Genomic DNA, 16,509 nt, shown 5'->3' on the forward strand with positions numbered 1-16,509 from the left:
TCACCTTACTTCTACCAAGTCTTGCACATCGCCGTGGATTTGCTAGCATTTGTCTTTTTCAAAAATATATTCTACCACAACTCAGCACTCAAAAATAAGCTAATATCCCTATCAATTCGTTTCAGCTCGTCTTGATCACAATCACAAAGTAGGCATACCTTCTCGCCGCTCTAACAAATATTTTCCCTAATTTCTCAGGAGAGTTTGAAAGGTATAGATGCCAGTTGCCTGCATCAATCGAATCAATTGTTGATTGTGCTCTTTTTTGTTCAAGTGTCAGTATCCATGTTTTCCCCTTTCTTAACTCCTTGTTTATTGTTTGTTTTTATCGTTGTACTGTTTTCTTCTTTTTTTTTCACCACTTCCCTTTGTATTGTCTCTGGCCCTGAGGGTAAAATGAATAAATAAATAAATAAATAAATAAACGACCCTCAATAACATGATTCGTTCCGGCCACGTCAGCGCCATCATAGCATCCCCTGTGCGCCGCTCTTGCTCAGTGTTGGCCAATAGAGCGGCAGCAAGAGATTTGGGCGCGTACGCGTAAATTTCAAAACTCACTTTCTTCTAAGAAAATTTATATTTTGCCGAGATATTGTGTAGACATGCTCAGGAAATTTATTCAAATACACTGTGAAAATTCAATAAAAATCAGTGACCATCAAAATTACGGTTGAACAAGTTTTACCACAAGCGCGTTTTCCGTTTTTTCTTGTTTTGTTTTTTTGTGCGTTTTTTGGATAGCGTCATTTTTGAGGAAACCGCAGCAGGGCGCAGCTTTCATCTTCTCCGTTCGTGTATGTCTCCTCCCGAGGGTCTTGGTGCCAGAATAGCCGCGGTGCTAGACATGGCGGCGCTGCCATAGCGTCTAGCTCGACGCTCCATCTCATTCTGTGTTATCACTCACTGCTTTAGCCACGATAGTGAAGGAAAGGGGCAATTTCCTTTTTTCTGTAGAAATCGCTTCGGTAAGATTTGTCTAGCGCCCATCACAGCTCTTCAGTATTGTATTGTCCGGTCGGGTCAAGGTTGAACCGTAGGGTGCCGGGAAACAGAGCTGGGACCTGTAATAAAATATAAACAAAATGTTCTGTGTTTTTTTGTTTTTTTTTGCGGCGTTAGAATTTTTTTTATTACGTATTTGCGTAAAAATATCACGGTAACTGTATCAAATACTTCATATATATATATATAGTCTTATATTTATATGTGAGGACAATATGCCTAATAATAATAATAACCTTTCACTTGTGTCATTCAAATATCTCGTTTTACAATGCAGGCCTCCAAACTTTGAAGGTAATCGCTAGAGGTTTCACGTTAAAAAGTATTTTAGAAAAATGCACGTTACTCAATTAATAATTACTTTTATTCGCAAAAGCTTACCAAGATTCATAGATAACTTTTAAATAACTATTAGTTTTCTCCTAAATGTATTGAGTTATTTACTTTCAAGCACGACCACTTCGGGGGTGGCCGTAAATACGTATGCTTACATTTTAATTTGTTTACATTTTTGTTACGCAACTTTTTTTTTTCTGTGCGGACATAGATACATGTGTTTATATACTATGCATAAGTGATATATACTAATATACAGCAAATAAAAAAACTCGACTAGCCCCCTTCTTCCTCAAGCTTATCTGAAATCGTCCTTGTTTACTCGTTTTCCCTTCGCTGTGGAACAGAGGCAATCCTACTTATGACTAAAGAGCCACTGATAAAACTGAGGTGAAGAGCCGGCCGGCTGGACAGCTTTTATTGGTTCAACAAGCCTCGCCCGGGCCGCACGCCAGTCAGACAGCTGCTGGCATCAATTTGGAGCCTTTGCACGCAGACTTTGTGAGCCGCCATCAGTGCTTTCCGTAAGAAACATGTGTGAGTATGGTTTGGATGTCACAGGTTAGCTCTAGCTGTTGCTGGATAAGGACCGGTTTCTTATTCATACATTCTAATCCCGTAACTTATATGTTTTCTTTGTAACTTTCTTAACTGTTGCTAAGGTCCCAGCCTTGTTATGAGCGCACAACTCAGTGTATTAATTGATAGACGAGTACATATCATTTTGTTCTTAGCTACGATTCATTTGAATTTTGAGCAACTGACCGACATAGTTACCACAGCAACCGTGCCTCGCATGGCAACACTCCTAGATACGAAAGCCTAATGGCTCGTTCACACTCTCGAAATACGCACTCGCCGCCTACTAGATTCGCTCGCCGAGAAAACATTGGGCCGTTCACATTTGTTGCCGCCTGCGGAGTGCGCGGCGCAAGCGTCTCGCAGTTTTTTGAACAGACGAGGAGCTGACGAGAGTTCCTAAACCTCCTCGTTGCTCGCGCGCGTCTCGTCGCCATCGTCGCCAGCTCGTCAGCGGTGATCTGACGTCATCAACCGCCACTTTCCCCGTGCGTTCTGATTGGCTTGCGGCGAGAGAAAACTTCTTTTCGGCGTTCAAACTTGGTCCCCTGAACGATCTTGCTCTCCGCCGGAATTTCTGCCTGCTTTCGTCACCGGGCGTCGAAATTCTCGCGGATCCGGCAGCCGGTTCGCAGGTGTGCACGAGGCATAAGTGCTGAATTTTTCTGCGTCACTAAAGAAGGCCTCCGTACGCCAATGATTGGACATGACTACGTGGTTAGCGCTCGGCTAGGAGTCGTGTCCAATCAGTGAGAACACGGCTTCAATCCGAACGCTGATACGGTGGTCTTGTCCAATCTGTGGCCTGTGGTGGGCTTTAGTGACGCTGGAGAATTCGGCACATAGGCTTTCTTATGTAGGAGGTGTTAATTCTGCGTAGTAACCAAAACAAGAAAGAGACGCGTCGGTCACGTCACTTCTGACCAACCAATCACGAACGGAAAAGAATAATGGAGCAGACTGTTTGATTCATAATTGCTTCGCACATCTAACTAATCCTTGCACTCGCCGGCACGTGCTATTAGCGTCGTGCGCGATCAAAAGCGTCGCTCTGCCTAAACGCTCCCATTGACGTAGTTATCTGGATTCATTTTTCTTTCGTCGACGGAAATCGGCGAAATGTTTGTGTCAACTGCGACGATGATGACTTGAGAATGCGATGACCACAAACTTCCATTGTTGCTTTTACACACAATAGTTCGGAACTGGTGATGAGCAGTCGACGATTAAAATTCATGACGTCACGGCGTAGAAAAGTCTAGTCGTGAAGTCACTAACGGAAACCGTAAGAGGGCGCCACCGAAACATTTCTGCTTTCTCGTTTGCTTTCAACGCAAGCAACTGAAAGACCGGAACCATTCGTGTGGTGAGCCCGCTGCCTCCGCGCTTTCAGCAGCACAACATTACTAAATAAATAATGGCGGACATGATTTCGTCGGAAAAGGCCCACTGACGCAATCGCGCAGTTTGACATCTCATTCTGTAAAACCGCTAAAGCCACATGTTGCTAGACAATGTGGGAAACTCGGTTTACTGTTTATGCCCCCTCACGCAAGAGAAATATATTTAAACGTTAATGTGCAGATAAGCTTATTTTTTCCTTACTAAATATCGGTCAACGGTACGCTCCTGCTTAATCTCGCCTTTCTTCGCTGTCATTTTTTCTAAACAACCCCGATAAATCATGCTACTCTGATACTTTTAAGACCTTTGGGGTATATTCAAAGTCATTGTTTGTTGCCTGTGATATATTCCATAAGTCATTAGAACAAGTAGAGATGATGTTTTCTTGATCATGGAAATTTTTGCGAATGCAGACTCACCGACAAAAACGCGAATTGAGGACGGCGTTGTGCATTCACCTTTCCCGCCTTGTGATATCCCGAAGTGTTCGTTCTACACAATCACAAGTGAGCGGCTGAAGACTTCTCCAGAAAAAATTATGCTGGTAAGTAACAACGCAGTTCGCAACTCTTTTATTGAACAGTGAGCAATAACAAATGTTCATATCACCGTAAGCGACGCCCCTGTCTTCCTTCTCTCTCCTAGTCTCTCTGTCCTCTCTTCCTTGCTTCCCTCTTATTCCTGAATATAGGAATTTGTCTCGCTCGAAATCTAGCTTTGTGCAGCATAATCATCGTTGCTGTTACGCCATGAAACTTTTAACGATCAGCAGAAACAAACTCTCTAAAAAAATCTGGCCACAATTGTACTTTGAAATAGACCATTCGAGACATAATGTTTTTTTTAGCAACCTCGACGAGTTGAATAAGGAATATCAGTAGAGTTGAAACGTGCTGCACACTTTTTTATTAAGATAAGTTGATGGCCTAGTGGGTTCTGCATCTCAAAAACAATTAGCGCGAAAGACAAGGACAAGTAGAAGAGAGGAAGGGGGCTCGGTGGCCGGCTGGTCTAGCGCACACCAGCTCGGAGCACGTAGAGCGAAAGCTCGCGCTGCAGAACCCAGGGATCCTGGGTTCAATCTGCACACTTGCATCGTACCGGCGTGCGGTCGTATATGGCTACTGCGTCATGCACGTTAAAGACCCCAGGTGAGCGGTTGTACTGCACTGGCTAAATGTCTCATCTACAGCTGGGAGAAAAGTCACCCGTTAGGGTAAACTAAGTTCTAGGTTGTATAAGCATGCATAGACTTCAATTTTATAGAAGGCAGGACATCTTTTATAGAAGCGCTTGTCCTCTCCAGTCTTCTACTTGTCCTTTGTATGTTGGTTCTCAACCTCGATTGTCGATTGAGCAACATATGCCGCAGTTTTGTCACCGTACTGCATGCGGAACCAGGGTAAACAGCACGGGGTTGATGTGACGACGAACAATGAACACGCCAGCCAAAAAAAAAAAAAAACATGTAGGGCTTAGAAGCTTGCAGTAGAAAGTTCACTACAGCTAATAGTGTCTCGATCTGTTGACGGTGGTGGTGGCATTTTGTTGGTAGGCACATGGCCTGTTGAGGGACGGTCAGGATTTGGCAACCAGGTTAAGCGTGCTTAAAACGCTTTGTGGAGTTTCCTCACGGTTATCGCCAATTCCACTGGGCGTTTTGGAGCGCGCCGGGATCAGTTGGCCAGATCCGGAATGGAGCACACAATCCGAACGGGGTCGCGCTGCCTACGGATCCCCAATGGAACATGACCACTGCTCCGGGATCGGCGGATGCCTTCCCGTCACTCAACTGCCTGCGAATCCCCTTTCCGCGGCCGCCGCTGTCGTTTCGAAGACGTTTTCGCAGTCGCGGCGCTAACACGTGTTCGACGCACGAGCGGCAGGAATGGCTCAGGAGCTTCTAGCAAAGATTGCCGGAATGCCCGTAGCGCGGCAAAACCTTCTCTTCTCCTTCCTGGAAAACGAACCTGTCGAGCCGAGGGTTAAGCAAGCGGCCATTACGAATTTTTTTGAGGCAAGATGGGCGAGATCAGGCGAGATGCCCCGCGAGAAAGGAAGTCACGGGTGTGCACCGAGGGCTGGTCCGGCTGGCTTCCGGTTGAATCCGCCAAAATCGTGGGAGCGACTTTTCTCGAATTCAGATCGAGATCTGGAGCGGGAGCTAATCCAAAGTGACCTGTGGAACACGTCCGTCTCGATGCCGATCGCCCAGTGAAATAGGTTCGCTCCAGAAAAGTCGATCCCGGCGCGCTCCAAAACGACCAGCGGAATTCGCCTGTCTTTCCGCCGGTCACGGATTTCGTTCGTTTACAAGTACGACTCTTGTGAACCAGTGGAAGAAAGGGCTGGTCACGGCCGAGTAGCACTGAAACGAAGGAAGCGTTGAACGCTTTTGGAATTCGTCAAATTACAACTTAACGTTTTGAGGGCCTACCAAACGCGGAGTCTACTTTTAAAGATATTTACTGGGTGTCTGCTAGGCCACGGTATTACACACATAATTACCACAGGAATCACAGCGTATGAACAAACCGTAGAATAAAAGTGTTTTTTATTATTTTTCCTGCAGGTAGACGATTCACGAGCTTTGACACGCGCCGAATGCCTGATTCAGATGCAGCGTTTCGCCGCGGGGTTCCAAGCTCACGGCGTCCAACCCGGCGATCACGTTTGTGTACACTTGGACAATAGCATCGATAACTACGTCGCCATGTACGGATGTATTTTCGCCGGAGCAGTGGTCGTCTTGGCAAAGACATCTCTGACGGAAAGTAAGATTTATAAAACGACATCTCTTAGTTTTGAACATCAGACGTTCCCAAACCCTGACTCATCTGGGGTGCATGCGAAAAGCCGAACACCGTCAGGAGTTTTCGCACACGTCCAAGGTCTGATGACGTTTCACGCTAAATATATCATAAGCCCTGAGAAGCTCAACATGACGACTGATTTCTTATTGTTGGAACACAGCTTCCATTTGTTATGTTATACATTTTTTTAAGTACCGTCATTGCCTACACGCATTCACACGGACAGTCTAAAGGCAGCTCAAAATCAGTGAATCAACCTGCGTTCTCGTGACGCCGACCGTAAAAATACCTTCTTTTGGTCGTTTGAATTAAAAGGGCACTGAAATTAAAATGTAAATATACCTCTCACGTTCGAAAATAAGTTAAACAGGATTAACGAAATCTGCTAATGACAATCGCACGTTTGTATCTTAAAATCTCAAACTGCCGATTCCAGAGAGTACTTGATGAGCATCGATCCATTACAGAAATTAATTTGTTTCAATTGAGTTTCTAATATATTCTATAGAGTCGATTGAAACTCAATATAAACTCAACGTCTAATGAGCATTATCACAAGAAACTCAATAGCGATTCTATCGAATTTACTCAGTAGGAATGCAATTGAGTGTTATCAAGAGGAACTCAAAATCGATTTCATTGAATTTACTCATTAGAAATGCAATCGTGTTTGGTCATAAGAAACTCAATATCGATTTTATTGAATATACTAAGTAGGAACGCAATTAAGTTTGGTCATAAGAAACTCAATATCGATTCTGTTGAATTAACTCATTAGGAATGCAATTGAGTTTGATTATTCAGAACTCAATACATTTTCTTCTGAATTTGCGCATTAAGAATGAAATTTAGATTTTTTTCATTAAGAAGGCAATATATATTATTTTGAGTTTAATGATTAGGAATACAATTGAGTTTGCTCATTTATAACTCAATTCTATTCTTTTCAAATCACTTATTAGGTGTGCAAACGAGTTTTATCATCAAGAACTCAATATCGATTATTTTTAATTAACTTATTACATTGGCAAATCAGTTTCATTATTAAGAGCTCAATGTTGGTTATTCTAAGTTCACTCATTAGATATATAAGTCTGTTTTGTCACTTATTCCTTTTAGCTTAGCATGCACTTAAGTTTTATTACTTGACAGGCATTTATTTTTTTCTTCATTAGTGATTCAAACGAGTTTTTATGATTGAATCATTGACATCAGCTGGTTTGCGCCCTTTGCTGTTGATGAACCCAGCAAGTGCACAGCTGCAAATACCCAGGAGTAGACTAATGTCTCTCAGAATAAACATATTTGCTTAAGTTCATTTCTGCAACAAAGGGAATACAAATATTTTGACACCTTGGAAATCATATAGGGTGCATTATAATAACTCTAAGGTCCCTGACAAGGTGAGAACAACGGGGAGGAGCTTCACTTGCCTCCCCTCAAGCTTGAATCACCCCCTCGAAAATGCTGCAACGTCTCGTGCACATCAAGCGCGTGCACGCTGTGAAAACACGGTGGAAGGCGTGGAGCGCGCGCTGAAGAACGGGTGTTTGAAGGCGAAGCTATGCCGTTTTCAGTCTGTCGGCGCCTATAGTGACATCATTCAGCCTATTATACTCACTTCGTAAAGGAAAACAAAAATATATTTAAAGCGAGCAACTATTGTGCGTTGTTTCGTCCTAAATGGTGCTACGCAGAGAAACGATAACAGACCGGCTAGGAATCGCTTTTGTGGATTTAGCGACTTAATTGAACGATTATTACTTGTACGAATGTTTTCTTTTAATATTATTGATATTATTTTATATGGGGTAGAGTCCAATGACGTCGAAACACTGTTTATCATTTATTGGACTTTCGAGGAGGGGATAGCATACTGGATGAGGTGGTAACCGGCTAAATTCACTCCTTTCATATGTAGGGTATATAAGGCTGTGGACTAGTCAGAGGAAATCTGATTCGTGTGTTGTGAGTGCTTTATGACGTTTGTGTTCGTTCGTTTCATTCATGTTCTCCGTTTCTTTCATGTTCCATGCATTAAAGAATTACAAGATAAAAATTCCCCACACGTTGCAGGTGTTTTTAACGCGGCTGCGAAAATGTTTATTGAAAAAGAGCTGCAAAACTTTTATTGAAACTCAATCGCAAAACGTTTATTGAAACTCAATTGAAAAGCTTGTATAAAAACATTATTGCCACAAAATCAATTGAAATGCAATTGCTAACAATTTAATTAAAACTCAGTGATCAATATGTTGTGACGGTTCAATCGGAACCTATTGAGCTTCAATTGAGACTCAACGCGGTGTATTTAGTGATACCATTTCACTTTAAATTACAATTCAATTTTTTTTTCGTAAGGGTTTGGAGATTTTGATGCGTCTCGGAAGGTCCGGCGTCAGGTTTTCCCTGACGGGCAAAGCTACAGGGAAGCTGGCGTGGTTGTGAGCTTCGCCACTTGGTAGCGTCAAACCGTTACAACTCGGCTGTTCACGATTCCCGCTCCCTGCAGGAGTTGAAAAGGCGCTAGAAAGAAGGGAAACTCGCTTCGGGACAAGTTAGGACAGTGCTCGCGCGACGCAGCTTGCTGCCGTACTTGCGCGGAGCGGTGCTGTTTTTAAGTGTGGTATGACGTAACGTCATTAGGTTCTTTCGTTTTAATTAACGTGGAAGTCTCTTTTAGAGCAAAACATTGATGTCTGCGTTGTGGCCATACCGTGGCTGACATTTCAACAATAAAATTGGCGCTAGACTTTCGTTGCAGTACCCCTTTAAGTTAGCGGCACCAAGGCGGCCATCTTGAATAAGTTATTAGTTGAACCATCAGAGCGGCGTTGCCTGTCCGTGTGAACTAGAGTAACTCTATATGTTACGCAGTTACTCCAGTCCCGAAAGCTTTCCGAGAGATGCCCCACCCCCCAAAGATAACCCACCCCTACTTTTGCCACGATTTGCATTTTTTTTCTTTCAAAAACACAGAGTTAGCCTACTTTTAGCAATTGCTGGGCCCTAGCCAAAGAATACCTCAGCAGAAATGGTGTTACTTAGCCAAGACTGAAGGTAAGTTAACATTGCTTACTGGGAAGGACAGTCGTTTTTAGTTCATCGCCCCCCCCCCCCCCCCCCCCCTGAAATCACAAGCTTTGCAGGTCACAGAATAAAATCTAGCATCATTTCCCGCTTTGGGGTGTAAATATTTTGTTCCCGATTTGTTTTTCTTTCCATCTTCATTCATGGACGAGTGGAGCCAGTTTTAAGTGGGTCTTGTGCTTTCTCTCCTTTTGGTTCTCCGGAAGCTTCGTTCTCTTATATTTCCTCCATTTTAGGTCCATTTTCTTTTTCCTCGGTTTTATCTTCAGTTTGCTAGTCAGTGAGAAGAACTACGGGTGAGATGGTGCTTGCGTCATTCTTCGTTTTGTCCTCTGTTTCTGAGCATGTCGTTGTCCTGCCTTTATTCTTCTAAGTAAAAGTAGCTGTCTCAACGTTGATCTTTCTAGGAACCACGCTGGGTTCTGCTGAGGCCTACGTTTGAATAATCTCCTCTGTACCCCTCAAGAATTCGGTAGGATTCTCGAGAGACGTGCTTATTTTGTTGGCGAAAGTTGGAATGCAGTCTTCAAACTCGTGACCGAAACTCCGACATGTGGTGCACCAAGGGGCGTGGCACTGGCCTCTGAGATGAACCATCTGTCTGTCGCGGAGGCATTTCGGAGACTTATTAGGCACAAAAACTAGACCGTTGGTTTTCAGAAGCTTGAGCTGGTGCGGCAAGCTGTCCGCAGTCACCCCATCATTCAGCTCGATCGAAACAATCCTTGTCGTAGTCATAGCCAGAATGCCCCTGTCTTGGACAATGGTTTAGACTTTCCCAAACGCAGATAGAGCGTTTGCAACGTTGCCATCTGAGATGCTGATGGGAATTGAGTGTAGTTTCATTGAGAGCACAGTCTTGCTGACGTCTATGATCATGCACTTCGTTTCCTTGACTTGCATTTGTGGAAGCTGCAGCGTTTTTTTTTTTAGAGCGCAGCTTTTAGGCGCCCGTTTCCGGCTTGAGCGGCGTCGCCGTCACCGTAACCAAGGTCATCCCAAGGTCACATGACCCCAAGGTCACCCAAAGGTCACGTGACCTACCGAGGTCACGTGACCCCTTTCAAGGTCACTTCAAGGTCACGTGACCCCCAAGGTGACCCCTACGTGGCCCCCTGAAGGTCACGTGACCGCCAAGGTCAGCCCAAGGTCACGTGACCCCCGAGGTCATGTGGTCCCCTCCCCAAGGTCACGTGACCCCCTCGAGGCCACGTGACCCCTCTCAAGGTCACCTCAAGGTCACGTGACGCCCAAGGTGATCCCACGTGACACCCCAAGGTCACGTGACCCCCCTTCCCTGAAGTCACGTGACCCCCCCGGAGCATAATAAAGAAGAGGGGAAGAGGAGGAGAAGGAGGAGGGGTCTACCCTCCCCTCAGTACCCTTCACTCCTCCTCAAGAGCTGCACTCCAATTCGGCGTTACAGGGAGTTGTAAACGGCTTTCACTTTTTAGAGCGCAGCTCTTAGGGGCCCGTTCCCGGCTTGAGCGGCGTCACCGTCGCCGTCGGCGTAATCAGGGTCATCCCAAGGTCTCCTGACCCCCAATGTCATCCCAAGGTCACGTGACCTCAAAATCACCCCAAGGTCACGTGACACCCATGGTCACGTGACTCCCCAAAGTCACGTGACCCCTCCCCCAGGGTCACGCGACCCCCAAGGTCACGTGACACCCAAAGTCACGAGGCTCCCCAAGTCACGTGACCCCCGGGGTCACGTGACCCCCGATAACGTCATCAGTGACGTCACTGATGACGTCACCGGCATCCGCGTCGTCAGCGTCATCATCACTGATGACGTCATCAGTGACGTCACTGATGACGTCACCGGCATCCGCATCGTCATCGTCATCATCACTGATGACGTCACCGGCATCCGCATCGTCATCATCACTTATGACCTCACCGGCATCCGCATCGTCATTGTCATCATCACTGATGACGTCATCAGTGACGTCACTGATGACGTCACCGGCATCTGCATCGTCATCATCACTGATGATGTCACCGGCATCCGCATCGTCATCGTCATCATCGCTGATGACGTCATCAGTGACGTCACTGATGACGTCACCGGCATCCGCATCGTCATCGTCATCATCACTGATGATGTCACCAGCATCCGCATCGTCCTTGTCATCATCACTGATGACGTCATCAGTGACGTCACTGATGACGTCATCGTTACTGATGACGTCATCGGCATCGTCATCGTCACGTGACCCCCCTAGGTCAGGTGACCCCCCCTCAAGGTCACTTGACCCCCCCCCCCCAGTACCCTTCCCTCCTCCTCCTCAAGAGCTGCGCTCTAATTCGGCGTTACAGGAAGTTGTAAACGGCTTTCACTTTTTTTTTGTTTTTGCTTTTGTTTACCGCAGTGTTAGCAGCCATACATGATTGTGCTGGAAAGCTCCGATTGGTGCCATTTTTTCTGGGTTGAGTCGTTTTTATCGAGTACGGCCAAAATCGCCGACGTGGTGTGGACGGGCCGATGGATCGCCATGAAGGATCAGGGGGTTTTCGAGCAACTTGCCGTGGGGTAGTCGTGGCAGAAGGGAATTGTATTCTGTTCAAGTTGTTGCAGAGTGATCAGACGCAGATTGTGCCTGATTTCAGAAGATTACCGGCCACGTCACAGCTTTAACTCGCAGCCACGCCACAGCGTTAATGACCCGCTCTGAATTTAGGGTTTGTGTAGTTCCAAATACCCTCTGCAAGGGAGTTCGCCGGCGGCGTCGCCTCTGTCGCCTTTTGTTCGTAGGGAGCTTAGATTGTAGAGAGGGTGCAACTCAAACCATCGCGAGCGTTTGTAATTTAATGGCGGACTTGCCATCGGAGATTGGTCGCAAGTACGCATGCGCTGCGTTATCGCGTGCCTAGAAGGGAAGCAGGCAGAAAGGCAGAGACGCTCGCGGACGACCAACGCGTTCGTCACCTGTAGGTCGAATTGCAAACGCAGCCCATAACACACGTGACCCCGATGGAGCAGTTGGAAATTCTTTGTCATACAGGCTCTCTTATTGTTCGCTGCCAGCTAGCGGTTGTCGCTGCCAACTCGTCAGGAAGCAATTATGATGAATTGCGCGGGGGGCCTACTGTGCCCGTCATTATTACGACGGGATTTAAGGTTCTTACAAATTCCGTTAGCTTTCTCTTTGGTGCAAAGCTTGAGTGAAGGTAAGCCGAGTGCAGTGGCTAAAAAGGATCGAAATGTAGGGTGCGCTTTATCTAGCTTGTTGTCCTTAGAGCCCGGTGTTTACTAATACAGCATAACGAACAAAGTGAACCTTGACTCTGGTGGCTACGGGGGTAGGTGTACCGAGCGCTCTGCATTCTTGAGTAGTTCCACGTGCCGCCGCTTTATGACGAATAAGTGGCGCTGTAGCCAGGATAACGGTAAAGCCACTTTAGATACCGGTGCACTTCTGCTCTAAGGGGCATGTTGTGAAGCGTCTCAAGTGTTGTGCGCGAGCGCGCGCGTCACAAGAGCGTCTCGTATTACGCGTCCTCACGCAGGACGCGGCTCTACGCGTGGTGCCATTGTGCGCCGCCCGATGGCACCAGGCGTAGCGTACCTGTGCCACCGGTGTCATGAACAAATGGCATGCTATTAGGGTGACCACCCGCCCGCGACTCGCGGGACTGTCCCGCATTGAGGGCTCGTGTCCCGCGTCCCGCGAGAAATTCTCAAATCTTCAAATTGTCGCGCATTTCACACTGTCGTAAAATTCGCTCTGCAACTCATTGTGCAGCCCAAACCACAGGGCACGGGGAAGAGCGAGGGTCGCTGGGAATCGTATGAATCGCAATGGTACGCCATTTTCTATCCAAGCATAGCGGGAAGCGCCCGTCGTTCTTGCAGGAGAACCGACGCGCATGCGACGTTGTGCGTAGATCTCCCCTTGGTGGCAAAATATTGTGAGAAAAAATTGCTCGCCAAAATTTTAAATATGAAGTGCAGCAATTATTTTCATATCGTTGTGTCAATGCAAAAGTGTTGCTAAATGTTTTTTTCTTTTTTTTTAGTGAAGGCAAAAAGGCTGCAACTCACAGGGGTCGAGAAAGAAAATAATGTTAAAAATGTGCGTAGGATCATGCTGAATACCCGAAAAAGATTTACTGCTTCTTAATTTCATTTGATGCACTGAGTTCTGCTACAGTTGATTTTTATACTTTCAACTTCGACAGATTTAATAACATGAAGGCATATCCCTGAGAGTGAAAATAATTTTAGATTAATTATTGCAATGCAATATGCGGGTGTATAAAGAGCACAATATATTAAATGTGTCAACAGAGCCTCGGTTCGTGTTGTGTGTTGTCGTAAATTCCTCCCCCCCCCCCCCCCCCCCCGGTCCCGCGTGTCCCGCATTTCGCCAGCAAAAAGGTGGTCACCCTACATGCTATCGATTTTCTGTTCGGCACACTTCCCCTTATCGTCACCATACCTTGCCTAGCTCGGTCTGGGCACGAGCGCTTCGCTATGATCAGTGCTTTGGTGGCACGCGGAACGGCCTTCGAAGCGTCATCTTCAATTTATCTGATCAAAAACAAACCAAAAAGTTCGGTTTGTTGGCCCCACAGCTGAAGCTATACCGCTAGAGGCACGACTTTTGATCTCCTCCCGCAAATGTCTCCAATAAAGACATAGGCACAGGCGTGTGAGCCAAGCTCAGCAGAATGCTTTCGTTTGTACGGAACTCGTGCATATAAGGATCTTTCCAAGGCCACGGACTACATGAAGGCACACTACCACGCACTTGTTCCCATACCTTTGTCTGCACTGCAGACGTTTGAGAGAGGGGGTATATACAAAATTACCATCGTCGCGCTGTCAATGCCAGGGGCTACTGCCGGGAAGCGCGCTTTCACGCGCTCCAGATAAAAAAACAGAAACGAAAGCGTTCGGAGCAGAATGGGACAAAACAAAAGCGTTTGGCACAAAACAGGTGTCAACTTTGTTCCGAACGCTTTTGTTTACGTACCCCACTGCCCCATGGTGGGTGAACGCGACGCCCGTGTTTAACTACTTCGCCGTCACGTGCCGCAGCTATCGCTGTGACTATACTGTGGATTCACACGAGATTGCTCAATGTTTTTGTCTGTACGTTTTGTGTTTGTGTTGCAACTATTTTGGCCCTGCTAGAAATTAAGATAAAGATGAGTTTGAGGCTTAACACTGTTGTTTCATCCCTCAATAAGAACACTTGTGTCTATGATGGTAAACGTATGACTGGGGCAGGAAAACGGTAAACGAGAAGACACGTTGCCGGTATTTTTCTTTTTTTTTTTCTGTCTTGCTTTGCGTTTTTTGTTTTCCTACCCCAGTCTCAGGTTTACCATTATGTTCAAGTTACACCAGCTCGTCTGTACTCTGACTGCATTTTTTTTTTTAAATCGTACCTGAAACAGCAAATTTAAGTTGTCGTGTGTATGTTTATACAGCCGAAGTAGTCTGCCTCAGTGGGCGTCTGGTGTCTCAGCTGTAAATGAGAAAGACAGGCAGTGCAGTAACCACTAGCCTGGGGTCTTTAACGTTCACCACGCAGTAGTGGTACACCCCCGCACGCCGGAACGATGCTCATCCAGATCGAAACGGGCAGGGGTGGGAATCGACCCCAGGATGCTGGGTTCTGCAGCGCGAATTTTCGCTCCACCTGCTCCAAGCTGGTTTTACCTGAAGCAGGCTTAAGCCCCTTTTCTTATGAAAAAAAAATGCAAGAGGGGTTAGTCACAAAATGCATTCCGGCTGGCGACTCCGCATGGGAACGGGAAAGGGAAAAAAGATAGCACAAGAAGGCATACTTCATGGGTTACTACACAAAAATCAAAGTTCCGGTGTAAGACATAGACACAGCACAAGACTTGCAGAGAAACAGGAGAGGGCACTTATACATCACCGCACAGGAAAGTTCTAATCACACTGTACGTTGAACACATTCAGTCTTTACATAAATCGTAGAAATAATGAACAGATTCCCTATACAGTCTGTACATTGAAAAAGTAAATGAATGCGTGTAATGTTTTGTCGAGGTCAGCACACGTTTCGCAATTGTATTTCTTTTAGTTATGTCACAAGATTATTTACAATCGATACTTTACAAGATTATTTACAGTCGCTATGTTACAAGATTAAAGTCGGTATGTTACAAGAGTATTTACAATCGGTTAATCAGATAAGTCGTATTAAGAAATGTCATTAATGCATCTAACACCCTTCGTTGATGCGGTTCTTGTTACCAGGTACCTAAGACCTTCTCAAAACTGTAAGGTTCGCTGGTAGGTTTTTTGATCCTGGTCAATAGTGTCAAACGCTCTTCATTATATTTGTGACTAGAAAAAAGTATGGTTTAGATCCTCTTCCACGTGACACTGCTGGCAATTCGGGCTTGAAATCTGTCCATACTTATATATTTGCTTATTATTGTAGGCGACGTTCAAACTGATGCGGTGGTAGGGTGTTTCTGTTTCTTAATGAATTTCGTGGAGGTATATTTCTGAGGCACGGGTCGATTTTAAAAACAGGCTTGTAGTGGAATGTTGAGGTTATCCAGAGTTCCTTGAATTCCTCTTTTCCAAACAACCTGATAAGTGATCGAGTGTCAGTTTTTGTAAAAAGGACGAACTCCGTAGTATATATATAATGTCGTGCCCCTACGACTTGAGATGGCGTAGTTTTTTGTGTTTGTGCCTAAACTCGTATGCCAACGTCCTTTTATCGCACGTGGTCTTGTTACTGTCCGGTGACATAGAAATGAACCCTGGTCCTACAGAAATAGAAGAAACTGTTCTAGCCATTGCACAAAGGATCGAGCAGGGACAAGCAGCCCTACTTGCAGAAATTAAGACAGTGAAAGAGCGACAAGAGACTACAGATAAAACCGTACAGGAACTTAAGAAAAGAGTTCCGGTGCTGTAAAACAACTCTGCAGATAAAACTACGGAGGAACTTAAGCAAAGACTTACGGTGCTGGAAAACACCTCAGCAGATTAGGGGGCACAGAACCAATAGTTAACACTCACGCAATCTCGGAGGATATTGCCGTCCTCCAATTAAGCGGCTAACGAGGACTTAAATAACAGACTGTGTAGGAATAATCTTCTGTTCCTGGGAATTGCTGACTCGCAGTCTGAATCTTGGCAGCAATCGGAAGAAACACTGATTGCTTTTTGTGCGCAATATTTAGATTTCAATCTTGACTCAAACAACATCAAACGAGCACACCGCATAGGGAAGTTCACTGCAAATAAAAATCGTCCAATCATAATTAAAGTAAATCAATT

The 16,509-nt window shown here is 45.6% G+C and overlaps 1 protein-coding gene across 1 annotated transcript in view; it reads left to right on the forward strand.

Annotated features, from left to right (window-relative positions):
* Positions 1 to 3,847: 3,847 nt before the first annotated feature.
* The window catches only part of LOC8050584 (4-coumarate--CoA ligase 1), a 58,078-nt gene continuing 45,416 nt past the window's right edge, over positions 3,848 to 16,509 (forward strand). The window contains exons 1-2 of the mRNA XM_029978191.4: positions 3,848 to 3,868; positions 5,897 to 6,098. Of these exons, the coding sequence (XP_029834051.2) occupies positions 3,863 to 3,868; positions 5,897 to 6,098 (208 nt within the window). The 5' untranslated portion in view covers positions 3,848 to 3,862. The remainder of the gene's footprint in view (positions 3,869 to 5,896; positions 6,099 to 16,509) is intronic.

Source organism: Ixodes scapularis, unplaced genomic scaffold (assembly GCF_016920785.2).
Source record: "Ixodes scapularis isolate PalLabHiFi unplaced genomic scaffold, ASM1692078v2 PGA_scaffold2__306_contigs__length_199485367, whole genome shotgun sequence".
Classification (NCBI taxonomy): Eukaryota; Metazoa; Arthropoda; class Arachnida; order Ixodida; family Ixodidae; genus Ixodes; species Ixodes scapularis.